At 38.0% G+C, this 26595-nt stretch overlaps 2 protein-coding genes across 2 annotated transcripts in view; one reads left to right on the top strand and one right to left on the bottom strand.

The window, feature by feature from the left end:
* The window catches only part of NRCAM (neuronal cell adhesion molecule), a 297084-nt gene that overhangs the window by 100935 nt on the left and 169554 nt on the right, over nucleotides 1-26595 (bottom strand).
* On the top strand, nucleotides 24244-25215 carry LOC119534237 (eukaryotic translation initiation factor 2 subunit 1-like). The gene has a single exon (XM_037836377.1). The coding sequence runs from the start codon at nucleotides 24260-24262 to the stop codon at nucleotides 25202-25204; it is 945 nt and encodes a 314-aa protein (XP_037692305.1). The 5' UTR covers nucleotides 24244-24259; the 3' UTR covers nucleotides 25205-25215.

The following is a 26595-nucleotide window of genomic DNA, read 5'->3' as shown; positions in this document are numbered from 1 at the left end:
TTAGACCAGCCTTGCCTATAATGACATAAAGCCCAAAGTCCTCTGCCTGGCATATAGAAGTGAGGTAGAGAGAGAAAGTGGAAAAAACATGGGCTTTGAAGTCAGGCTCTAGTTCAAATCCTGGTTCTGCCACTTAGAAGCTGTCTTGTATTGGTCATCTTAAATTAAGTCTCTGTGTCTCCATCTCCTCACCTGTAAAATTAATTTATTTACCTTCATGGCCCTTGAAAGGATAAGTGAGATAAATGTGTAATGTGCATAGCAACCTACCTGGTTCTTTAGAGGACCCTACGTAAATGGCAACTAGTATAATTACAAGGCCTGCCATCACATAGCTTCTGCTTACCTTTCTAGCCTCCTTTATTGTTATCTTATCTCAAGCTAGTGAACAGACACATAGACCTCCATGCCCCTACACTGTTGTTCCCTCTGCCTGGAACACCTTTCCCACTTTCTACTTGATTTCCACCCTTCTCATAGCCTGTAATGCCCACTTACTCCTTGAGACTCAGGTAAGTTGTCATCCTCTAGAACTGTGCTGTCCAAAACAGCAGCCACTAGCCACATATGGCTATTTAATTTTACCATTAATTAAAATTAATTATATTTAAAAATTCAGGTCCTCAGTCATACTATCCTTATTTCCAGTGCCCAATAGGAACATGTGGCTGACTACTGGCTGCCATGCTAGACAGCATAGAGTAGGACATTTCCATCACTGCAAAAATTTCTATTGGGCAGCAATGCTCTAGAGAAAATGCCTTTGTTAATGCTCTCCCAAAGAATCATGCATACTTTTATAAGAGCAGTCTTTGGGAGGACATTGAGAGGAAAAATTAAAGCAGTGGGCATGAATCCTGGGAATAGCACAGTCATTCTGTCCATGGTGATTCTGTCCACTGTCCACTTCATGTTTTATTTGTTGACTCTGTTTTTCTCCATAGACTGTGAGCTTTCTGAAGTATCTTCCAAATCAGTAAGAGTTTGCTGAATGGGTTATTGAATGATTGCTTGAAAGGCCTTTTATGTTTGCTACATTTTAATTGTCTCGGGAATCCAAACCCATGAGGATGAAGCTCCTGGTTTCTGAAGTTGGTCCTCAATGTTTTTGCCTTGTTCTGTCTCTTACTCTATTTCTCAACCCATTCCTAATCCTTCTCAGTTCAGTTCCTGACCTCATTGTCTCCTGACTGTTTGCTCTCTCTGATGTATATCCTCCCGGAGCAGCTACTATTTCCTGCTCTCATGGTTCTATCCTGGGTTTCCCTCCTCAGCCTCTCTTTGGAGTTCTTCTGTCAGATTACAGTTGTTTCTGGCTCCTCTGGTCCTTAATCTGTTCTGACAAGCCAGGCTCTAGACCACATGGCCAGGATTTCTATTGTGGGTGGTTTTTTTTTTTTTTTTTAACCTCCACAAAAGGGGATTAAACAATATGGCTTATGGGAAAACATTGTCTGATATCAGATAAGTTACTGAATGTAAAATTTCATTTCTGTATTCACAGTGCTTTCAAACAGTGCCTGGCATTTAGTAGGTACTGAATGAATGAGCTATTATTTTATTAGGGAGTACAGTCTCAGGGAGCAGGAGTGTGGCGCAAGGGCAGTGAAGAAAGGAGAACAAATCTGGAGAAGCCTATACAGCTGGGTGCTGCTGAGTGTGACTGATTGCTGAATCCACAGATGATGCCCTCAAGCAGTTTTATAAACTGCACTCAGAACCAGCCCTGGGATGGAGTGAAGAAAGGGGGACGAATTTATCCCTAGGCTACCCTTGATCAAAAGTTCACCCCCGCAACTTTGGGTTTTGTATTGCAAGGCCTGGACATCTGGTGGGTCCTGCAGTGGTGTCAACAGAAGAGCCTTGGGTGGGAAATGAGAAGCGCATTGGTGTTAAGTTGGTTAGCCCATGCAGCACTGGAATAAGAGAAGGGGAGGCCGAGAGGCTCTGCAGTGGTACATAAAAGGTGTCTGGCACAATGTAGCTAAATTTTTCTAAGGATCTACACTCACATGGAGCCCAGAGGATAGGATGTTTGAGAAAGCTTACACATGGGGTGCTCTGACACTTGATTCCTGGCAAGGTTCTAGGTACATGGTAGGTGCCAGTAAAAACCAACTGGTTGATTGCAGAGGGGCATCTGGGCTGTCCAGTCAGGTGGTAGGTCCCTGAGAGTTAATGTGATAGAGGGGAAGTGGGTGTGGGGATGTTAGGTCAACAGAGAAGGGCTGAAAACAACCTTGATCCACTTTATAATTTTGCCTGAAGTCAAGTCTACTTTGAAACATTCCCTATATCCATGCCTTTGTGCTAAATCCCAGGCTAATAAAATCACTCTGGCATCATTTCCAAAGTTTTACCTTTAATAAAATTTTGCAAACCATTATAAAACCACTTTAAGACCCAGTAATGGTAGAAGCACTAAGGATCAATTAATTTGACTTTTCACCAGATTTTCTCAAAGTCCAGCAAAACTGCTTCCTTTGTTTCCAGCTTATGTTACAACTATGTAAATTAGGTCTGCCATTCTCTGAAGAGACACTGGGTATAACTCTATTTTGTTTTCCATACATATTTTGCAGAAGTCATTTGGAGAATAAAAATAGTAAATGATATTGCTGTGATTTTCTGTGTCCAATCCATATTTTATCAAGGGATTTCTAGCAACTTTTGTTTCATCTTAAATCATAGACTTGAAAGGCCAAAGATATGCCAAGAAATTATTTACTTTAGCACCTGCTTTCTAGGCAGAAAGACAAAAGGGCATCCCCACAAAAGAGGTGTACTGGACTCTTTTGTGCATGTCTTCCAAATCCTTTCAATTGCTCCTCTTATTTCAGCTACAGCTGTTAGTGACCAGTTCCCCTGCAGGCTTTGAGCAACTCCGCACAGGAGCCACTGGACAGCAGCCTCCCTCCTCCCCTCATCAGGGCTCCCTTGCCTCCTGCCCCAGGCTTCTCTGATCCATGGTGTAGGAGGTCCAGGAATCCATGTTGCACTAGGGCATGCACAAACCAGAAGAGCAGGGGAGTTAGCCGCGTGGAGGCCTCTCTTGACTGATGGGGATCTGGAGCCAACAGATAAATGCATCCCCCCATTGTGCCCTGGGAGACACTTCTGAGAGGCATTTCATAACATTCCCTCCCCACACACTCATACACACACATCCTAGTGGGATCAAACAGCCAATATAATAATACATCTTTGTTCTGGCTTTTCTTCCTTCCCTATTTCACTCCCACTATCCTGCATTTCTGCTCCCTGGGATCACATTTCCAAATGAACCCCCTATGCATGAGCCTTGGTCTCTGGCTCAGCCATGGGGGACCCCAGGCTGAGACAAGTGAGAAGTAGTCTTAGACTGAACTTGAAAAGTCTCCCATCCTGGGTTCAAGCTCCAGGAGGACAGCACTGGTTACTGACCCCCAACCAGGGACTCCTAAACTGCAGTGATTTGTCTCTTCCTAAGGCCAGATGGAGAAAGGGGAAAGGAACACATAGCTACCAAGCACTATGTGCCCAGCCATATTTTAGTTTTCTCACTGAATTCTCTTGGTAGTCCCTGGAGGCAGGCATTATTACTCAACCAAGATCACACAGTGAGAATTCAAACTAGGATTTGAACACAGGTCTGTGGATTCAAAGCCCGTAATCCTTCTCCTATATAAGCTAAGAGTGCATGAATTCTAAGTACTGTGAGTGTTTGAGCACCCTTTTCCATCCACATTTATTCTCGAAAGCTCTGTAGAACAAGCTTCATGCATGGCATGTATAGAGATATGCTGTTCCATTCTTTTTCCTAGGTCATTTCTTCTCAAGACCCTGCATTTGGTTCTCCTCAGTTGCTTCAGGGAGCACAAGATGCCAAGCTTCTACAATGGCTCATGTTGATCCTTAGCGTGAGAAGCCTTTATACTTCATTGGTTAGAATTATTACCCCTTTTCTTCTCCCTTTGGGTCACATTCTTTCACAATGGAGCCTCTTGCCTCCGCTTTTTATTCTATTTAACTCACTGGAAACATAACTACACACTCCCATGATGCAAATTCCTTCATTCTCTGCAGGAGGACTTCTCCCTCTTGTTAAGCCATAGCACAGAGAAGCATTTCTCAGACACCTCCAACTTCCCCTCGATCGTGGCTACCAGCTTCCTTCGGAGAACATACTGGAAGAAAGGTAAATACAACACAGACTGTGATGAACACTGAAACAATCCTCATCTTCCAAGGGACTTAGAGTGAGCTCCTCTTCTCTTTAGCCCTCAGGAACCACTGTGATGACCTTGCTGCAGCAAACTCCCAACTTCCTCCCAGGCTCTAGACTCCAGGAGGGAGAGCAATATTATTTTATCTATTTGTGTCATTTCACCCTTTTCATTAAACATCTTCACAGTAGATAATTTCATTATCTTCCTTGCCTGTGTATTTTTGTGGAAATGTTAACAAATGTTCTTTCTCTGTAAGTAGGAGGATGCATAGAACACTGCAAGTGTTAGAAAGAAAGACATCCTTTGCATATGAATGACACAGTCCTCACTAACAGGTGCAAAGCTACAGAGGAGCCAATTGCAGTTTATTGCCCTCACCCCGAGCTTCCTCATCAGGCAGCTCTGAAGTGGGGCCTGCAAGGTCTGCGTGCTTCCTGCCAGCATCATCTGGCAGGTGCTGGCACTTCGCAGCCATGAGCTGGGCTGTGTAACTGCCTCAAATGATGGGGTATTTCTCTGAAGCCCTTACCCCTGCCATGAGCACAACTGTCACACAGAAACCACTTAGGAATCGTGAAGTCATTTATCTCCATGAATGATCTACTCCATAGAGCCCAGCTCAAAGGCTGGCATGACTTAATCAGAAAAGCTCTTTCCATGTTGGGTGGGTGCCACCAGTAGGCACACAGGTTAGATAGCTGAAAGTGACCCAGTGCAGGTCTCATACTAGCCCAGCAGCTTGGAGCTCCTGAAATTTATCTACCATATAATATCTACAGGTGTTACCCTATATAGTCTTTCCACATTGCATTTCCTATTGTTTTTAAAACATATCATAACAGATTTAATGGTATGTATATGAAAATATAATATGGGTTAGTATCTTTTTTCCTACTTTCTGCAAAAAGCTCTTTTCTCATTTATCTAGGAAGACATTTAAATGATTCATTATTTCATTTCCAATTATGCTTATACTATTTACAAACTGAGTTATGTGTCTTCTTGGCTTAATTGAGCAAAATAATGCAAAATGATACTCATGGGGAAATTACAAGAATCTTAAGGTTATTGGGTCTCACTAACAACCAAGATTATTATTCTACTTGAAATGAACACTCCAAAATGATCCAACCATTTTGAAAAACTGATATTTTGGAGACATATTCATGCTCAATACTGCCTGGTTCATTATTTAACTACAACCAGCACCAAGTGTTTATATAGTTGCTATCTTTAATAGTTTCCTAATGGCAACCCAAGCACCTACACTCCTTAAGAAATGCCAATTATTCTCTTCAACTCATACCCTCTTATATATTTAGAATTAGGTATCCTGCTACCTGATGTAGTAATCTATAAATACTTTACACTCAGGCCATGTTACCTCCACACCCATAACCATCCGCTTTAGATCAAGCACAGAGAAAAGGGAAAGAGCCTTCTTCTTTATCTGTCTTTTAAAAGACATACCTGTCAATAATTGAAAACGGTCTGAGATTTTAACCTGTTTACAAGCTAGTAAGTTAGCCTGCTACAATTTTATAGATGCCAGTAGAAGATACAAAACTCCTGGTCAAAGGCAAGAGACTTTATTATGCACATCAATAGCAATAGCCAGAATTTCCTTGCACTGGTTCTGCAGGCCCCAATTCCCACAAGATGATACAAAAAGGGCCAGGTGACACCTGCACACACAGTGGGTTGCATTACAAGAGAGGAAACCTGAGTTTACAGAATCCAAATCTTTTATAACAAGCAGTAAGCATACCTGTCCTTTGCTCTAGAGGAAAACACTTTCTCAGTTTTCTAAGACTGTTCACTAGACCAACATCTTCAAAAAGAGAGTTTAGAACAAAGGTCAATCAGTGCCTCTCCTGGGAAGATGTGCACAGAGAATTTTCTCCTGATTCATTGATTTTGCTGCTGCTTACAGAGGCAACAAGGCCTGTTTTGTGGCTATTTTATATAGCAATATTCTATCAGTATTTGATAGAATACCACGTTTTCAGTGAAGACTCTTAGATTTAGGCCCTGGGCATTCCACAATTTCCCAAAGAGATTGTAAATCTAAACAATGACATTTTGTTACCTTTGAACATTTAAAGGTAGTCTCCTTTAAAAAGTACAGGATTTCACTACAAATGCTCTAAATTTAACCAAATTTAACAAGTCTGACCCCCAAAAATATATCTTCAAAGGGAAAAATTTTCATTTGTTATGTTTTATTATTTGAATTGGAACACAGCATTTTAATTTTAGTTTATTTGAATTCTTTCTTAAGAGACAAAAGATATATTTATATATAATCTTAGACAGAATATAAAAAGAACTCATCAAAAGGAGAACACTAATTCCATTGCTAATTCAAAGCTTGAGGGTAAAATAGAAAAGAACTCATTTATTCATTCTGAGACAAAGCCATGTCTTCTATGGTATAATAATATTTTCCCTAGGGAAGTTATTATATTCACACATAAAATCTATTTTAGAAAAATATTACCTTTTTAACCACAAATATATACATTAAATAAATACCTGCTTATCTCACAGAGTTGCCCCAGACTCACAGAATAAATTAGTACACACCAGAGTTTTTAATTAGAATTAGAATTTGGCCATCATTTTCAAATTAATATCTTGAATTAGTAAAATGCATTTAAACTGTATTTCTTCACTTTTTATATTAGGATGTTTTCTGATTGCTTTCTGTACTATTAAAGCATAAACACAACACCCTTGTCATGAGAGATAAAGTAATGAGATTCTCTTCAAAAAAGTGCTTTAAAATGAATAAAAATAGTTATGTTAGAGTTTTCAGAATCACAATGAGCAGAATTTAAAATGGCACTAGAAATAAGTACTATAATAAAGCTGGCTTTCTGGTGTCTGGCTTTCCCCACAGACACAGGAAAAGGAACACTGGATTATAGAAATGGGTGTCCTGACCATGGACTGGTCTGCTTAATCATACACATCCTCTGAAAGTGATACATAAGAAATCCACCAATCAATGAAGGTAAGAATCTAAAGGTTATGCTTGCTTTAGCAACACATGTACCATCACTGCAATGGTGCAGAAACCTAAGATGTTTGGCATAACCTCAGTGCAAGAAAACCACAAACTGAGGACATAGTCCATGTTTCTGGTATAGCCTAACAGATGCAGGTGCCTGAGGATGATTGTGGACCACAATTCCATCCCATCTTCCTGGTTATTTGAGTAAGAAAGTGAGGCGGAAAATAGGAAATGCAATGAGCAAGTCTTTCACCTTTAAACTATATAACCACATTAGATATAGGATTGTCCTGATGTGTAAATGGAAATTTAGTAAAAATGGAGGGGGAAAAGAACCCAAAACACTGATGGCAGCCTGGTGAATTCTGACAATTGGAATCCAGCTCATACTGAATCATTCAGTACTTTAAACAGTCTTAGAGGAATCATTGCACTTCTTAACTAAATGTATAGCACTTTGGGCCAGGCATAGTTCTGCTGCTTTACAAATATTAACTTACTTGAATCCTTATAACAACCTTATGGAGCACTAATACTGTCCCCACTTTACAGATGAGAAAACTGAGGCACACATTAAAAACAACTTGCCCAAGGACAGAGTGCTAGTTAATGGCAAAACCAGGACTTGAACCCAGGTAGTTTGTCTTTGGAGTAGGGCTAGGACTAGTGTTAGTTGAGTGACGCACTCACCTTGGGTGCAAAATTTAAGAGGGTGCCAAAATCTCAGTAATCAAGGTAAATAATATGTTAATGCAGTATTTTCTAGAGCAAAATTAATGCAAAATACCTGTTTGAAAAAATTATCAGAAATTTAAATAAAGACAGGATCAATATTACTCATTTTTGAATGAGTAGAAGAAAGAATAAGCCAACTAGAGAGGACAATTGAAGAACAGATAGAGAAAGTCAGAAGAACAGATGGAGAAAAGAATAGAAAAAGTTGAGCAAGGTTTCAGCGGCATGAGTGACAGCATGAAGCATACAAACATATGCATCATGGGAAAAGGGGAAGAAATAATATTTGAAGAAACAATGGCCAAAAATTCCCCAACTCTTATAGCATTTAAATATTCATGTCCAGGAAGTACAACATACTTCAAACAGAATAAATAGACCTACTCCAAGAAACATACTAATCAGAATGTCAAATGCCAAAGATAATGAGAGAATACTGAAAGCAGCAAGAGAAAAGCAATTCATTTCTTACAAGGGATTCTCAATAAGACTAAGTGCTGATTTCTCATCAGAAACTATGGAGGCAAGCCGGTAGTGGTATGATATATTTAAGGTACTGAAAGAGAAAAATTGCCAGAAAAAAAATCCTTTATCCAGCAAAACTGTCCTTCAAAATGAGGGAGTATTTAAAACATTCACAGATAAATGGGAACTGAGAGAATGCAGCAAAAAAAGCCCTGCCCTACAAGAATTGCTAAAGGGATTTCTTCAGGTTAAAAGGAAAAGACAGGAGAGAGTAGCTTTGAGCAGTGTGAAGAAATGAAGCTCTTCAGAAAAGGTAACTAAAAGGAATAATGCAAAACACAATAGTACTGTATCCTTAATATATAACTTTAATCTTTAATTCCTATAAGAGTCAGATACAACTGAGTAACAAGTCCTATTTCCTGATAATGGACAAGCAAAATATAAAGAGGTAATGTGGGACAAAAACAACATAAATGGGAAACAGAGGTGTATGGGAGCAGAGAATATGTATGCTATTGAAGTTAAGTCAGTATCTTTTCAAATGAATAAGCTATAGATGTAGGTTGTGTAATACAAACCCCTTTCTTTGTAACCACAAGGAAAGTGTTTTAAAAAAAACAGAAACAGAATGAGAAAGGGATCAGTCAGATACATTACAAAATATCAACTATACAGAAAAGGAGGCTGCAATAAAGAAAAAAACAAACAAAAAAGATATGACATATAAAATCGAAAGGACAAAATGGTTGAAGGACTGCCTTTACAATATTAACACCACATGTTAATGGCTTAAACCCCCAAATCAAAAGACACAGATTTGCAGAATGGATTAAAAAAAAGCACAATCCAACTATATGTTCTTTACAAGAGACTCACCTTAGAACCAAAGACACAAATATATTGAAAGTGAAAGGATAGGAAAAGATAATTCAAAAAAAATAGTAACCAAAAGATTGCTGGGGTAGTTATCCCAATATCAGACAAAAATGATTTTAAGTCAAAACGTGTTAAACAAGAGACAAAGAAGGACACTATATATTAATAAAAGGGTCAATGAACTAAGAAGAAATAACAATAATAATTATTTATGCACTATGATGCCCCAAAATATATGAGGCAAACACTGGCAAAACTGAAGGGAAAAATAGATGTCTCTACAATAATAGCTGAAAACTTCAATACACCACTCTCCTCAATAGATAGAACATCTAGACAGGAGATCAACAAGAAAACAGATAAATTGAATAATATGATAAATGAACTATACCTAACAGACATACACGGAATATTGTACTCCCAAATAGTAGGATATACATTCTTCTCAAGTGCATAGGAATCATTCTTTAGGATAGACCACATGTTGGGTCACAAAATAAGTATCAGTAAATTTATAAAGGTTAAAATTATTCACAGCATCTTCTCTGACCACAATGTAATGAAGCTGGAAATCAATAACAGATAGAGAACTGAAAAATCCACAAATATTTGGAAGTTAAATAACACATTCTTAAACAATCAGTGGGTCAAAGAAGAAATTACAAGGGAAATCAGTAAATATCTTGAGATGAATAAAAACAAGAACACAACATATCAAAATTTATTGGATGTAGTGAAGGCAGTGCTCAGAGGGAAGTTTATAGCCTTAAATGCTTACATTAAAAAGAAAAAAAGAGCCAAAATCAAAGGCCTAACTGCACACCTAGAGGAACTAGAAAAAGAACAGCAAACTAAACCAAAGGCAAGCAGGAGGTATAACAAATATTAGCACATAAATAAATGAAATACGAATTAAAAAAGCCAATGGAGAGCATTAACAGACCAAAAGTTGGTTCTTTGGAAAGATCAATGAAATTCACAAACCTTTAGCTATATTGACAATTAAAAAAGAGGGAAGACACATACAAATCACACCAGAAATGAGAGAGAGACATTACTACTTACCACACAGAAAAAAAAGGATCATAAAAGGATACTATGAACAGCTGTATGACAATGAATTAGACAATCCAGATAAAATGGACAAATTACTAAAAACATACAAACATCCTTCACTGACTCTAGAAGAAACAGAAGATCTTGACAGACCAATTACAAATAAAGAGTAAATCAGTCATCAAAAACCTCCCAACTGAGAAGATTCCAGGACCAGATGGCACCACAGGTGAATGCTATCAAATATTGCAAGAAAAAATGTATACCAAACCTGCTGAAACTCTATCAAAAAATTTGATAGAAGGGAACACTACTATGCCAGTTTGAATGTATTGTGTCCCCCAGAAAAAGCCATATTCTTTGATGCAATCTTGTGGAGCAGACATATTAGTGGGGATTAAGTTGGAATGTTTGGATTAGGTTGTTTCTATGGAAATGCGCCCCACCCAACTGTGGGTGATAACTCTGATTGGATAGTTTCCGTGGGGGTGTGGCCCTGCCCATTCAGCATGGGCTTTGTGTAGTATACTGGAGCACTGTATAAGCTCAGACAGAAGGAGCTGGCTTGCTACAGCCAAGAGGGACACTTTGAAGAATGCACAGAACCTGAGAGAGTAGCTGCAGATGAGAGAGAGTTTGAAGACGGCCATTGAAAGCAGACTTTTGCTCTGGAGAAGCTAAGAGAGGAAAAACGCCCCAAGAGCAACTGAGAGTGACATTTTTGAGGAACCACAGCCTAGAGAGGAATGTTCTGGGAGAAAGCCATTTTGAACCCAGAACTTTGGAGCAGACGCTAGCCACGTGCCTTCCCAGCTAACAGAGGTTTTCCGGACACCATTGGCCATCCTCCAGTGAAGGTACCCAATTGCTGATGTGCTGCCTTGGACACTTTATGCCCTTAAGACCGTAACTGTGTAACCAAATAAACCCCTTTTTATAAAAGCCAATCCATCCATGGTGTTTTGCATTCTGGCACCATTAGCAAACTAGAACAACCACCTAACTCATTCTATGAAGCCAACATCAACCTAATTAACAAAGTCAAATAAAGAGACTACATGAAAAGAAAATTCCAGGCCAATTTCTCTTATGAATATCAATGCAAAAATCCTTAACAAAACACTAGTAAACCAAATCCAACAGCACATTAAAAGAATTATACACCACAATCAAGTGGGTTTTATCCATGGTATGCAAGGGTGGTTTAACATAACCAAATCAATTAAAGTAATATACCACATTAACAAATGAAGCAAAAAACCCACTTGATCATCACAATTGATAAAGAAAAGATATTTGACAAATTCCAGTATCCTTTCTTAATAAAAACACTTAAGAAATAGGAATATAAGGAAACTTCCTCAACACGATAAAGGGCATGAAAAACCAAATGCTGGCATCATATTCAATGGTGAAAAACTGAAAGCTTTCCTGTTGAGAGTGGGGACGAAACAAGAATGGCCACTGCTACTATTGTTATTCAACATTATAATAGAAGCTCTTGCCAGAGGTATTAGGGAAGAAAAAGAAATAAAAGGCATCTGAATTTGAAATGAAGAAGTAAACTTTCACTATTTGCAGATGACATGATCCTACAGATAGCAAGTCCTGAAAAATCTACAATAAAGCTACTAAAGCTAACAAATGAATTTAGCAAATTAATAGGATACAAGATCAACACCCCAAAATTAGTAGTGTTTCTACATGCTAGTAAATGAGCAATCTGAGGAGGGATTCAAGAAAAAAATGACATTTACAATAGAAAAAAAAATCAAATATCTAGGAATAAATTTAACCAAGGATGTAAAGGACTTACTTGTACATGGAAAACTACAAAACTAAAATAAATCAAAGAAGATCTAAGTAAGTGGAAGGACATTCCATGCTTATGGACTGGAAGACTAAAGAGTGTTAAGATGTCAATTCTACCCAAAACAATTTACAGATTCAATGCAATCCCAATCAAAATTTCAACAGCCTTCTTTTCAGATATGAAAAAGCCAGTCATCAAATTTATTTGGAAGGGTAAGACACCCCAAATAACAAGAACCATGTTGAAAAAGAAGAACAAAGTTGGAGGGCTCACATTTCCTAATTTTAAAACTCCTTACAAAGCTATAGTGATCAAAACAGCATGATACTAGCACAAGGATAGATATATAGCCCAATGGAATCAAATCGAGTGTACAGAAATAGACCCTCACATCTATAGTCAATTAATTTTTAACAAGGTTGCCAAGTCCACTCAATTGGGAAAGAATCGTTTTTTTCCAAAAAATGGTGCTGGGAGAACTGGATATCCATATGCAAAATAATGAAGGAGGACTCCTATTGCAGACCACATACAAAAATTAACTCAAAATGGATCTAAGACTAAATACAAGAACTAGGGCTATAAAATTCCTAGAAGAAAGCATAGGGAAGCATCTTCAGGATCTTGTGTTAGGCAATGGTTTCTTAGATTTTACACCCAAAGCACAAGCAATGAAAAAAAAAATAGATAAATGGGACTTCCTCAAAATTAAAAACTTCTGTGCCTCAGAATACTCTATCATGAAAGTAAAAAGACAACCTACTCAATAGAAGATAATATTTAGAAATCACATATCTGATAAAGTTTTAATATCCAGCATATATAAGGAAATCCTACAACTCAACAATAAAAAGACAAACAACCCATTCCAGAAATGGGCAAAAGACTTGAATAGACATTCACCAAAGAGGATGAACAAATGGCCAAAAAGCACATGAAAAGATGCTCAACATCATTAACTATTAGGGAAATGCAAATCAAAACCGCAATGGGATTCCATTTTCCACTCACTAGAATGTCTATTATTTAAAAAAAGAGTATATTACAAGTGTTGGGAAAGATGTGGAGTAACAGAAATACTCATTCATAGCTGATGACAACATAAAATGGTGCAGATGCTGTGGAAGACAGTTTGGTGGTTCCTCAGAAAGCTAAGTATAGAATTACCATATGACCTGGTAATCTCACTTCTAGGTATACACCCAGAAGATCTGAAAGCAGGGTCTTGAACAGATATTTGCACACTGATGTTCACAGCAGCATTATTCACAATTGCCAAAAGATGGAAGCAACCTCAGTGTCCATTAACCATGAATGGATAAACAAAATGTGATACACACACACACACACACACATACAGACACACACAATGGAATATTATTTAGCTGTAAAAAGGAATGAAGTTCTGATACGTGCAACAACATGGATGAACCCTGAAGACATCATGTTGAGGGAAATAAGCCAGACAGAAAAGGACAAATATTAATATATTCATATCTCATTGATATGAAACAATTATAATGAGAAAAGACTCATACAAGTCAGAATTTAGAATATAGGTTACCAGGGGCTGGGTTGGGAGTAGGGAATGGGGAGTTAATGCTTAAATTGTACTGAGTTTCTATTTGGGTAGAAAGTAAACTTTTGGTAATGGATGGTGGTGATGGTAGCACAACATTGTGAAAGTTATAATCAGCACTGAATTATATATGTGAATGTAGTTAAAAGGGAAAATTTTTGGTTGTATAAATGTTACTAGAATAAAAATTAAAACAAACAAACATAGGACTGTACAATTCAGCAAATGCCATTGTAAACCATGGACTACAGTTAACTGTACAATTATAAAAGTGTTCTATCATGAATCATAACAAATGTACAACACTAATGCAAGGTGTTAATGATAGGGTGGTATAGGGGAACTCTGTATTTTATGCATGATTTTTCTGAAAACCTATAACCTCTGTAATAAAAAAAAAAAACAACAGAAATAAATGAGTCAAATATCCACTTCCTTTCTGGTATGTTCTGGATTCAGAGTTTAAAGTGGCCTTCAGAGCCTGCCATAAGAAAACTATTTTGTGATGCCCTTGCATTATCCCTTACCCCAAGAGTGAGCAACCCCTTCACAAGCCTCCCTTTATGGGAAGGCTGGCAACTTAGCAATTCTTGCAGCTAACAGGTAAAATGTCAGGTTTTCTCAGTTAAATCTTAAATTTAAAATGATATGAAGAAGGGTATCAGAGAAAAATCTTATACATTGTTAACAACATAATAAACTAAAATAAAAAAATTTTAATTAGTGCTTTATCTCAATCAACACATCCCCCTAACCTCAGCCATCGTTAGTACAGCTCTGAAATGCCAATCAATTCTAATTGTTTGTCCTTGGAATTCTTTAACAGAAGGTTTTTGAAGTTCACCAATTTAAGGGCAATGATGTTATTGGTGATCATGGAATCTTCTCAGCCTTAAATATATTTGCTATTTATGCTGAATTTATGCTACTGAGACTTCAAATAGCTAAGTTAGCATGTTAACATTTTTAAGATAATATAAGCATCTCTGAATACTGAAGTTATAATTATACTTATTCAAGATAAAGCAGTTGCCAATAAGAAATTTAAAAATTATCAAATATAACATAAAATACATACTTCAAAAAGATTAAAATCTAAACACTTTTATTAACAGGCAGATACTCTAGAACAGGGTTTTCAAAAGAAAAAAAATTCTCCTGCCAGAATATGATGTATGACATTTGTTCAAGACACACTCCCAAATAGCACATTCCCTTTCTCTTCCATTTAAGAAGATATATAAGAACCTAAGGAACTGAGAGTAATATTTTAATAGGGTAACCTGAAATTCTCACACATTTATTTTTCAATTAAATATTTAGAAATACTGGTACTTTTATATTGGTAATACTTCTTGTGAGACACTTTATCTTGATCCTGACACACCAGTGTGCTTAAAAGTGCTGGACTGATGTCACATTAGGCATAAACTACCAAGTAAACCTTAGCATATATAAATATCATCACTTTAGGGTGTTCTAGACATACTAACTGAGCTAGGAAAGTGATTGATTTTACTCCCTCAAATAAGAACTATAGTGAAAAAGAGAAAAAGCTAAAAATGTCTTGGTACTAATTTTAACTACATGTAATGGAAATCTCATTTCCTCTGCTGAATCTATTAATTCTGATCTTATCAATCATCTCAGAGCAGAGTAACATATCTGGGTCTAAAATTACTCAAGAAGGCATTTATGCCCTCCTGTGAAATTATTTTTAGAGTGAATTTCACTACCATTTTAAAAAGTACTTTCATAGAATCCAATGGGAATTACAAGTATATGTTGAATAGAATTCCCTTAATTCACATTACAATTTGTGTACAAGACAAGATCCACTTTATCTGCCATTAATTCAGCCACTCTCAGTGGAGAGACTGTCATTTTCCAAACACACACACCCTCAAAATAAGGTTAGTACAGGTTCACAATCACATATTGTGCCGGTTTGAAACTGTTATGTACCCCAGGAAAGACAATGTTGTTTAATGCAAACTTGTGGGGGCAGACTTATTATGGGTGGGCTCTTTTAATTAGGTTGTTTCCATGGAGATGTGACCCACCAACTGTGTGTGGCACCTTTGATTAGATTGTTTCCTTGGAAGTGTGACCCTGCCCATTCAGGGTGGGTCTGGATTAGTTTACTGGAGTCCTTAAGAGAGCTCAGGGGCTGACACAGACCCAGATGCTTGGAGATGCAGACAGAAAGATGTTTGGAGGTGCTAAGTGAAGAGATGAAGCCCAGAGTTTGCCCTGGAGAAGCTAAGAGAGAAATGCCCCAGGAGAACAAAGCAAGGATGCATAGGAACTGAGAGAGAAAAGCTAAGAGACACAGAAGCCCAGAGGCATTTTTGAGAAAGCCATTTTGAAACCAGAACCTGGGAGCAAAGGACCAGCAGACGCCAGCCTCATGCCTTCTCAGCTGACAGAGGTGTTCTAGATGCCATCGGTCTTTCTTCAGTGAAGGTATCCTCTTCTTGATGCCTTAGTTTGGACACTTTATGACCTTAGAACTGTAAATTTGTAACCTAATAAATCCCCTTTATAAAAGCCGATCCGTTCCTGGTATTTTGCGTAACGGCAGCTTTAGCAAACTGGAATACATATCCAGAAGCTCCAAAAAGGCATATTTTGGTGAAAAACCTGAACTGTGTGTAGTCTTTATTTAGCCCACTCAGTGTGAATATCTGCATGTTTTACTGCAGAATTATTAATGTGCCAGGTTACAGGGCACTGCTCTAGACCCCACAGGGGGTATTATGTAATATTTGTATATATACTGCGTTACCCTTCTAAAATCAAAATACTAAAAAAAAAAAAAAAATTACATACAAACTAAATGGAGCTCTGTCTTATGTTTCACAATTGCTTAGTTTGTTTCATATGCTTTCAGACACATTGTTAAAATATAAAAAGCTATATATATGCCATTGAGTAGGCAGAGAGTATTTTAAAGTGAGGTAGTCTGGGCACTGACACAGAACGGATCACTGGTGTCTCACATTTTCTGCTGTGCATTCAGCTAGATTCGGCAGCACCAGTAGCAACATTTACTGTCAAAAACAAAAGTCTAATGTCTTTCTAAACAATTTGTAACCAAACAACAGAATAATGAATTAATAAATGAAAGACCAGAATGAAAGTTGTCCAGCAGGCTACCAATGGAACTCTTTGGGCTAAGAGCTGCCCCAGCCCCCAACCTCAGCATAAGTGTATTTTTCCTTTGATAGCTCAAAAGAAAACATTCTTCCCAATGGGCTAAAGAGTCTCCAAGGTACAGCAATTCTGACTCCTTTCATCAGAATGAAGGGCAATCTACAAAAAACAGGAAGAGGCCAGAGTTTGCCTATGTGAGGAAGAAATGAGATATTTAATATATGGTATAACAACTTCTCTTTTTTGGTCAAGAATAATTAGTGGGATGGGCAAGGGCTATCAACCCTAGCACATCCAGCATGCTGTCTGTCCATCCTATTCAATTGTGCTACAAATACCTTTTAGAAAACTGCTGAAATTACAGAATGTTAAGAGTTGGAAAGGAGCCCTTCCACTGAACACTGACAACAAATGCACACAACCCAAATTATCTCTCAAAGTAAATTTTTTTTTTTCATTGAACTGCCTCAAAATTCATGATGAGGTTAACATAGAAGTCCCAGATTTAGTGCCTTTCATGCCACTGGGAATAGTTTGACATGGGTCCATTTTTAACTGGATTGATGGGAATAACAAAGTTATTGCATGTTTACATAATAATATAAAGTATCTAGTGATACAGCCAGCTGTCATAAAGAAGATACAATGTCACCTTAATATGATTTCTTAAATATTTAATAAACTGGGGTTTAGTCTGGGTCTGTATAATCACTAATACCAAGCCAGAAAAAAGATAAAAAAATAATGAATTTTCTTTCAAACAAAGACGGGGAATGTAGACAGGGAAGCAATGGGCCTATCAGACTAAAAGCTTTTAAAACAGAGACATTAAATGCAGTTAAAAATTGAATGATGGAAGACCCATCCTTCCAAAATCCCAGTAGTCTCTAGATTTGGGTTTCTCACTAAAGGAAATAAGTAATTTGCTGCCTGCTTTTTGGTATAACATAATAAATATGATAATTACTTCATGTGTCAACTTAAATTATTTCAGCTCAACTGCTTTAAATGATTGCATTTGTTTCCACCTTAAAAATATGTAAAGAGGATGAATGACGAGCACTTCAAGTAAGGGAGGATGACACAGGCAGGCTATAACCCAAATAACTGTAATACAAGGAATAAAGGGATAAATGTTACAGGAATGGCACAACATGCTATCAGAGTTCAGAGAAAAGGCAAGTTATTTTGGGATTATGAATCTAAAAGGTTTCATGGGGCAGAAAGCATTTGAACTGGATCTTGGCAAGGATTGGAAAGGATGCTGGAGGTGTCCAGCTGGCTGCCCAGGGGCTAAGGGAGTTATAATCGGTTCTCCAGAAAATGCAGATAAAAAAGCCCCAGTGGTAGTTTGGAGGGGAGTCTCCAGAGAACTCAGGAGAGACCACTATGATCTCGGGTGGTTGGTTCTGCAGGCTCTGCAGGTTTGGGCTGGGGAAGGGGTAAAGCTTTGGTTTTGAATAAAGTTGGCTGTTTTAATGATTAAATTAAACCGGACATAATGATAACTGAATGAGAGGGATTCAAATGTCTGGAAGAGTTTTGATTCAACACAAATGAGTGGATAAGTGCATGAGATTTCTTCCAGGAGCAGTGAGCTGGTCTCACAAAGCAGGTGTGCAGGGGTAATCACGGGACAAATGAAAGTTGCTCTGTGATTGCACCTGTAAGTCCCGCTCCTTCTACGTGACTGTTATATAAATATGGACGTATCTTCAATAACCAGCAGCCATGCATGATAATTTATTTAGTACTTTTAAATATACCTAGTTTGTCATACAGAGGGAATTACATACACAAACTTAGTAGTGTAACAAGATAGATATTACTATATCATTTCTAATGAAATGACCAAAATTAAGATTTTTAACAGAGAAAGTAAGAAGAAAAACCATTGTTATGATTTCTTCTATGAAACAAAAGTTGGAATACTTATGTCTTTATGGATGAACTGGTCAGCACCTGACTGCTAATCTCTCATTCCTTCTCATTTCTCTTTAAAGAAAGGAATCTTTTCATACAATTTTTTTTTTCTGGGGACATGATTATCAGAAACATATCATTCTTGGAAAGAAGCATTAAATCCACCTATTTTTATTGGATTTTTTTGGTTAGTCAGTAGTTCAAAACACAGTTAATAAAGGGCATTAATAATGTTAATAGCATTAATGCATCTCAAAATTTTATATAAAATCAATGTATTTTTATCAAGCTAGACATGAAAATTTTCTATATTCCAGTTTTGTTTGCTAGCCAAAGAAACTCATTTATAAAAGAGATTGGCATTTTCTCCTGGCAGTGATTAGAACTCTCTCAGTCATCTTTAGAAGATTGTTCTCTCATGAGTTGGGCGTAGGGGGCGTAAAGAGAGAGAATATATACAATTAAAAACAAACTTCTGCTTCATAATGACACACAAATTTCCATGCGGAAACAATAAGGCATCACAAGTAACAGACGTTGTGAGTTTCAAATGCAATTCAGTTTGAAAAAACAAGTGTTCTCAAACTTTACTGCACATTAGAACTACCTGGGGAGATTTTAAAAATTGCAATGCTGAGGTGATACTACTTACCAATTAAAGGAGAATCTCTGGGGGTGGGACCAAGGCATCAGTATTTTTAGAACTCCCCAGGTGATTCCAGTGTGCAGCCAAGTTTGAGAACTAGTGCTTCAAAATGCTCCTGTTTCCTACCCTCTAAGTATATCAGCCTTTTATAATCAAATTTAAAATTGTCGGTGAAAATGAACAAACAATATGAGAACACTGTAAGAAAGTTGGCCCTACTGATTTCATATCACAAATCATTAAATTTTTGTTAAGAGCTAATTTTTGGTGGTGGGGTGTTTGTTTTAGGATTCTTTAAGTCATCACTGAAAGACAATTGTGTCTTCAGTATGATCTAACAATTGAATCCCAAGGTATTATGCAAATATGATTTGTGGACTTTGCAGAACGGAAATTATACAACTTCATGAGTGATTGTAATATTAGGTAGAAAGTGAATAGTGACACAGACATAAAGATAAAGTGCTATAATTGCCAAGGAAGGGAGAGATTAATTTCAATTCAGTTGAAATCAAAGGTGGTGGCATTTAATATGGACTTCATAGCATCTCAGCCAAGGAAATGAAGCAGGAAATGAAAATTGAGGAAAGAGAGAATAGTTCAATCTGGTGAAGCAAAAAGGAGTAAAAGGAGATAATTTTGGAAAAGAAGATTGGAGCAACTTTGCGGAGGGTCTTGCACGTAGATGTTTCACATTCTTGGGAGACAAACTTGACAATTTCTATCTCCATCTTACTTTTCTGTAGTATGCAGCATGGTTGAACCCTCACTAGTCTCCTTTCTGCACTTTCCTCCCTCAGCTTCCAGTCCCTTCTTCTACTTCCTAGCAGTGTTAGAGAGCTCTGATATCCTTTTCCAGCCTTCTTTAGACTTATCTTCCATCCTATATATGTCTCTCAGTCCCAAAATTTGATGACATTTTGTAAAGTCCCTTGTCCTCAGAATTCTATCCTAGCCTGTCTTCATTTTTCATACTACATATCTCAGGTACTTTACTTTCACTTGTACTCTAAGCTGGAATCTACATGTCATCCACTCTCCTCTCTCCTCTTACCACCTTAAGAAGTCATCCAGTTCAGTAGTCTCTCTGTCTCTAATGCTCACCTTCTCTAGGTGGTATCAGCCATCTGAATACTCTAATAGTTCTAACTGTCTTCCAGCTTACAGCATTAATACCCTCCAATCCATTCTCCACAAAATCCTGATCACATAATTCCCCTGCTCGTCCCCAGGGTTCGCAGGTTAATGTTCAGACGTTCTACTTAGCACATGAAGTCCCTTATGATTATACCCACTCACTTCTAATATGATCCCCTCCCACATACTCCTGTGGTTCTGTCATCCAAACCACTTGCAGCTCCTAGAGCATGCCATTATTTTCAGGTTGTTTTGCATTCCTAAATATTGTTTCTCTGCCTGGCTCACACTCCTCCCCTTCTCATTCTTCAAGTCTCAATTCCTCTCCCTGGCAGCCTTTTGGAATTCCCTGCTCTGAGTCAGATGTTATTCCTCTAAGCCCAATGCATAGTTTATACTGAACCACAATTCTTGGTTTTCTTGTCTGTCCCCAGGATGAGATTTTCACTTGTACAGACAGACATCTATTAGTAGCCCACTGTACTTCACTACACTTGTTTACACTCATCTCAGCTGGGAGTCTATAAGCTCCTCTCTGGAGGAGTGTGGGGTGCAGGGCAGGACACGCTTCTTGTTTTGCTTTGTGCCTCATGCACTTAGCAGAGCGCCTGGCATGTGATTAGCACTCCACTGAAAGAATGACTGATTAATCAGAACTGTGTGTTAGAAGAGCTAATTCATCTGCTCATTAAATGACGAAGCAGCAATGTAAATAGACTAGGGTGAGACTTTAAGAGAAGAGAAGAATTTAGATGCTACTAAAAGTCCAGAGAGCCATGCAATGGACAAATGATGTTCTTTAACTTATTTAATTTACTGGCAGCTCAGCTTGACCATCTGAGCTTTAAGTCTACTGAATGGTTTTATTCCTCTGTCTTCTGGCTCATTCTCAGTCACCGGACACCAATCACATCATCTCTTACACATGGCTGCAGAAGAAAGGTCTTCTACCCTTTCCTTTTCATACAGTCCCATTCCTTTAGAGCAAAACACTATACCACTAATCCTCACAGGAATAAATGTTTGTATTTAATTGAAAAACAATACGCTTTTATTCACAAAACCAATACTGGCTCCATCATGGGGTACTATCAGGGAATACGTGATAAATTTCAATCAGTTTCTAAAAGTAGCCTTAGGAGGGGGTTTCAAAATGGAATTCGATTAGGCCAGTCCTTCTCCTAAAAAGATACAATAGAATTCCCAGCTTGTTCAGAGAAGACAATGGATTTCCCACGGATAAAAGACTGAGGAAGAAAGGGAGAGGGTTTTACATTGTTATTAGATATCTTCTCAAAGGCAGATCCAAATTGTTCATACGGATTGTTTCAAGTGAAACCTTACTGCACCAGTCTCCCTGAGGCAAGCGCCTTGAATGCTTCATAGATAAAATTGTCCGAAAGCATTGGGGGACTAGTAACAAAAGTCCTTTGGATACAGTTATCATTCACTAAATTTTGTCAGGAGTTAATGACATGGTAAGAAGAGCAGAGAGATGGAGTTTTGCCTGTACATGTGGACAATTATATCAGAAATTCCATCCTCTAACATATTGAATGTTCTCTTCCACACTGTCACCTTGGGAAGCTCAACACTCATTCTAATCCTGCTACAATAGCTTCTACCATGAAATTTCCCTTTCAGAGCTGGCTTCAGAACCAAGTTAAAATTCACACATGTCCCATTCCTTTAGAATAGGGGTTGGCAAAGTTTTTCTGTAAGGGATCACACAATATATATTTCAGGCTTTTGGACAGTACATCTCTGTCATAACTACACAATTCTGCCATTGTAGCAAAAAGGCAATCATAAACAATACTTAAATGAGCATAGGTGTGTTCCAATAAAACTTCATTTATGGACACTGAAATTTGAGTTATATAATTTTCATGGGTCATGAAATATAATTCTCTTAATTTTCTTCAACCATTTAAAAATGTAAAAACTATTTTTAGCTTTCAGGCCATACAAACCCAGGTGGAGGGTCAGATTAGCAGCAGTTTGTAGAACATGGCTTTACAGCAACACTAACCAGCTAATAGTATCAGTGCTGAATAACATGGGTCATTTTCCAGAAATTGAATTCAATATCAATAGGTGAAAATGATGGTAGAGATTCGATGAGGATAGAGACACCTTCCAAAGTTATTCCTTTGAGGAGGATGATACTTATTGGGATAAATAAAGTAGTGAGGAAAAAAACTTTTAAAAAACAAGAAAGAATAAAAGGAAAGATTGGTAGTGGAAGGGAAAATATTTATTGAGTGCTTAACATGTATTAAACACTTTTCTAGGTAGTTTGTGTACCTAATTTTACTAAATTTTCATGAAGTCCTTTGAAGTATGTATTATTCTTTCCATTGTGCAGATGGGGTCACTTAGCTATTAAGTGATAGAACCATGACCCAAAGCCAGGTCGGTGTTACTCCCTGGCCTTTAGGGTTTTCACTTCACTTTAGTGCCTATAAGATACGTTATTTTTATCATTTTTAGGCACATCTTATATAATGACGTTCCAATACAAGCTTTTAAATCTTAAGAAATCCTACATGGGTAGGAAATTTTTGTAAGGTACATAAAAGGCTCTTTCAAGGTGGGGCAAGATGGCAGCACAGGCAGTATGGAATTTAGTTACTCCTCAGTAACAACTAGTATATAGCCAGGAACAACTAGTAAATAGTCGGTAACAACTGTTGGGGGACATCTGTGACTGGTCACATATTGTACACCAGTCTGGAATAGGTGGAATGGCTAAGATTGCAGCATAAGAACTGTAAGTAAAGCTCCCCAAACTGCAGAGCTGGTGCCCCTCCCTCACCAGCACCACAGGCTGAGCTGAAACACTTCCCTGTGGGAAAAAGAAGCAGTCTACTAGGAGGAAAGGAAGCGAGTTTAACCAAGCTCCAACTGCAGTTTTAGTTAACGAATTTGGACTACTGAATACAAGCTACAAGCACAGATAAACCTGGAGCAAACAGGAAAGGAACCCAAGGTTTCTTCTAGCAGAGAGGAGGTGGGATGATGGAAAAAAAAAAAAACATAAATAAATAAAAACAGAGGCTTTTGGAATTGGCTGAGCTCAGAATACTGAAAAAGCGCTGTGTGCCAAGAAAAGGGGCACACAGAACCAGGCACCAATTCTGGTTCTTGACTAGTAACTGGGGGGCTGAGGACTGGCTCTGAAAGGGGATTTCTTTCTTTTTTCCTTTTTTTTCTCTCTTTCTAAGTAGCTCATTAGAAAAAGCCTCAGGCATTTTCATTTGTCACCACTAACCCAGGCAAGGGTGGAGTTAAGATAGTTAGAGAGACAAAGGAGGAAGTCAAATGTGGGAGATAAATCCCCAAAGGGCTTATCTTCCCTAAGAAAAGGGGGAGGTGGGACCCAGCCCAAGTGGCTGCCTAACCTCAGAGAACTCAGACCCTAGGGCCTAGGGGGAAATAAACCCAGAAACAACTTAAGCTGGGCTTCTTACACTCTCAGCCCCTGGCTGGGACAAGGTCAACTAAGAATTAAAGGCAAGGGCAGTGGGGTCGAGTGAAGCGCACGCCAAAGAGAATCCGTGTCTGGTGCGGGTGGAAGAGAGTCTGATCTCCGCGGTTACAGATCACAGGGACCCTAGTGTGGAAGTCGGACACATACCTCAGAATGCCAGGTTTAAGTTGTAGATTTTATCAACACAAGTTTCCTGAGGTGGAAGATGTAGTGATGGTGAATGTAAGGTCCATTGCTGAAATGGGGGCTTATGTCAGCTTGCTGGAATACAACAACATCGAAGGCATGATTCTTAGTGAGTTGTCCAGAAGGCGTATCCGTTCTATAAACAAACTTATCCGAATTGGAAGGAATGAATGTGTGGTTGTCATTAGAGTGGACAAAGAAAAAGGCTATATTGATTTGTCAAAAAGAAGAGTTTCTCCAGAGGAAGCAATCAAATGTGAAGACAAATTCACCAAATCCAAAACTGTTTACAGCATTCTTCGTCATGTTGCAGAGGTGTTAGAATATACCAAGGATGAGCAGCTGGAGAGCCTGTTCCAGAGGACTGCCTGGGTCTTCGATGACAAGTACAAGAGACCCGGATATGGTGCCTATGATGCATTTAAGCATGCAGTCTCAGACCCATCTATTTTGGATAGTTTAGATTTGAATGAAGATGAACGGGAAGTACTCATTAGCAATATTAATAGGCGTCTGACCCCACAAGCTGTCAAAATTCGAGCAGATATTCAAGTGGCTTGTTATGGTTATGAAGGCATTGATGCTGTAAAAGAAGCCCTGAGAGCAGGTTTGAATTGTTCCACAGAAACTATGCCCATCAAGATTAATCTAATAGCTCCCCCTCGGTATGTGATGACTACAACAACCCTGGAGAGAACAGAAGGTCTCTCTGTCCTCAATCAAGCTATGGCTGTTATCAAAGAAAAGATTGAGGAAAAGAGAGGTGTCTTCAATGTTCAAATGGAGCCCAAAGTGGTTACAGATACAGATGAAACTGAACTTGCAAGGCAGCTGGAGAGGCTTGAGAGAGAAAATGCAGAAGTGGATGGAGATGATGATGCTGAAGAAATGGAAGCCAAAGCTGAAGATTAACTTTGTGGAAAACAGAGTCCAATTTAAGGAACATAAAGCAGCCCTTCCGGCTGTATAATCCTAGACTTGAAAGTTTTCCAGTATTGAAAACTTCAAAGCAAATATTTTTTATTTCCAAGTATTTAAATGTTCAACAGACCATAACATGAAATGCCCTCCTAATTGTCAGCTGTTTCACACAGTAGCTCCAACAGATTGAGCATTTTTTAAGGGAGTGGCCTAATTTCACTGGAGACAAATCTTTAAGGTAAAACAGTAATAAAATCTGGCCTGTGATTTCCATTTCTGATGTCTGCAGACTGGCACCCGTTTGTAGTTCAGTGCCTCTGTGCCATTTACCAGGGGCACCCACAGCAAACAATCCCAATCTTTCTATATAAAATGTATTCAAGCAAAAATTAAATAAATTTCTGGGATATTTAACTATAGGCTTCTTCCTTGTCGTCACCAGTTTAAAAGCATCCTAAATATTAAACCCTAATTATCTTCATTTTAGGCTACAGGTAGAAACATAAGGGCATATGAAAGGATCTATTCAGCAGATCCTTTCAAAAAGAGAGCTTAGAGAAAGTAATTTTAATTATAGTAGCAGTGAAAGTTGACACTTAGGGGAAAAAATTCTTAATGCAATTAAAGAATTATACTGTGTGCCTTTTACCTATTTGATGACACAGAATGAAGGAGAATTTATCACACTGGTTCTCATCGGTATACTTGCCTTGATTTTGTAAGTCAGAGTGGTAGCCTATGTGTAAAAAAAAAAAAAAAAAAAAAATCCTTCTTTATTATTTTGAGTCTCATCACCCAACTTTTGAATTTTTTTTCCCGTTAAAATATCCACTAGGTGCCATCTAAAGTTTCATTTCTCTTATAACAGAAGAGATAACCGTTTAAGCACAGTTACAGCAATTTTTCTACCTGTTTTTATCACTTTTATCTTCAAGATAAAGGAGCTAATTATTTTTTAGGTATGTGTACAAAGTAAGGTTTATAGATAACACATTGTTTAAAGTTACAGCTACAGTAAGGGCACCGAAAATCTTGTTACTCTGGGCTGCTTGCTTTTATGGATTTAATCTCTTAGGATACTTGTGAGATGCTAGATATATTTAATTTTATTAATTATCCTTAGGAATGGCTGTGAAAATGCTTAGAAGATTAAACCTAACCTACCCTAGTGAATCCAGGTCTAGATTTAACTCAATATTAGAGGGAAAATTTATATGAGTGTGTTGGGAGGCAGTTTGCCATTTATGAAGGTTTGTCCCTTTGTTTAGTTTAGTGGCCCACAGTACCTTTTTAAATCCAGAAGTCTAACTTCAGGTGGCTGGTTTCCAAGGGGTAGGCGGTCCCTAAATTGCCAGCTGGTATGTCACCTCAGAAATATTGAA

The sequence above is a fragment of the Choloepus didactylus genome, chromosome 5 (genome assembly GCF_015220235.1).
Source record: "Choloepus didactylus isolate mChoDid1 chromosome 5, mChoDid1.pri, whole genome shotgun sequence".
Lineage (NCBI taxonomy): Eukaryota > Metazoa > Chordata > Mammalia > Pilosa > Megalonychidae > Choloepus > Choloepus didactylus.
Note: the sequence above shows the minus strand (reverse complement) of the source record. Positions and strands in the feature narration are given on the sequence as shown.

Coding starts and splice junctions, on each gene's coding strand:
- LOC119534237 (XM_037836377.1), top strand. CDS start 24,260: ATGCCAGGTTTAAGTTGTAGATTTTATCAACACAAGTTTCCTGAGGTG.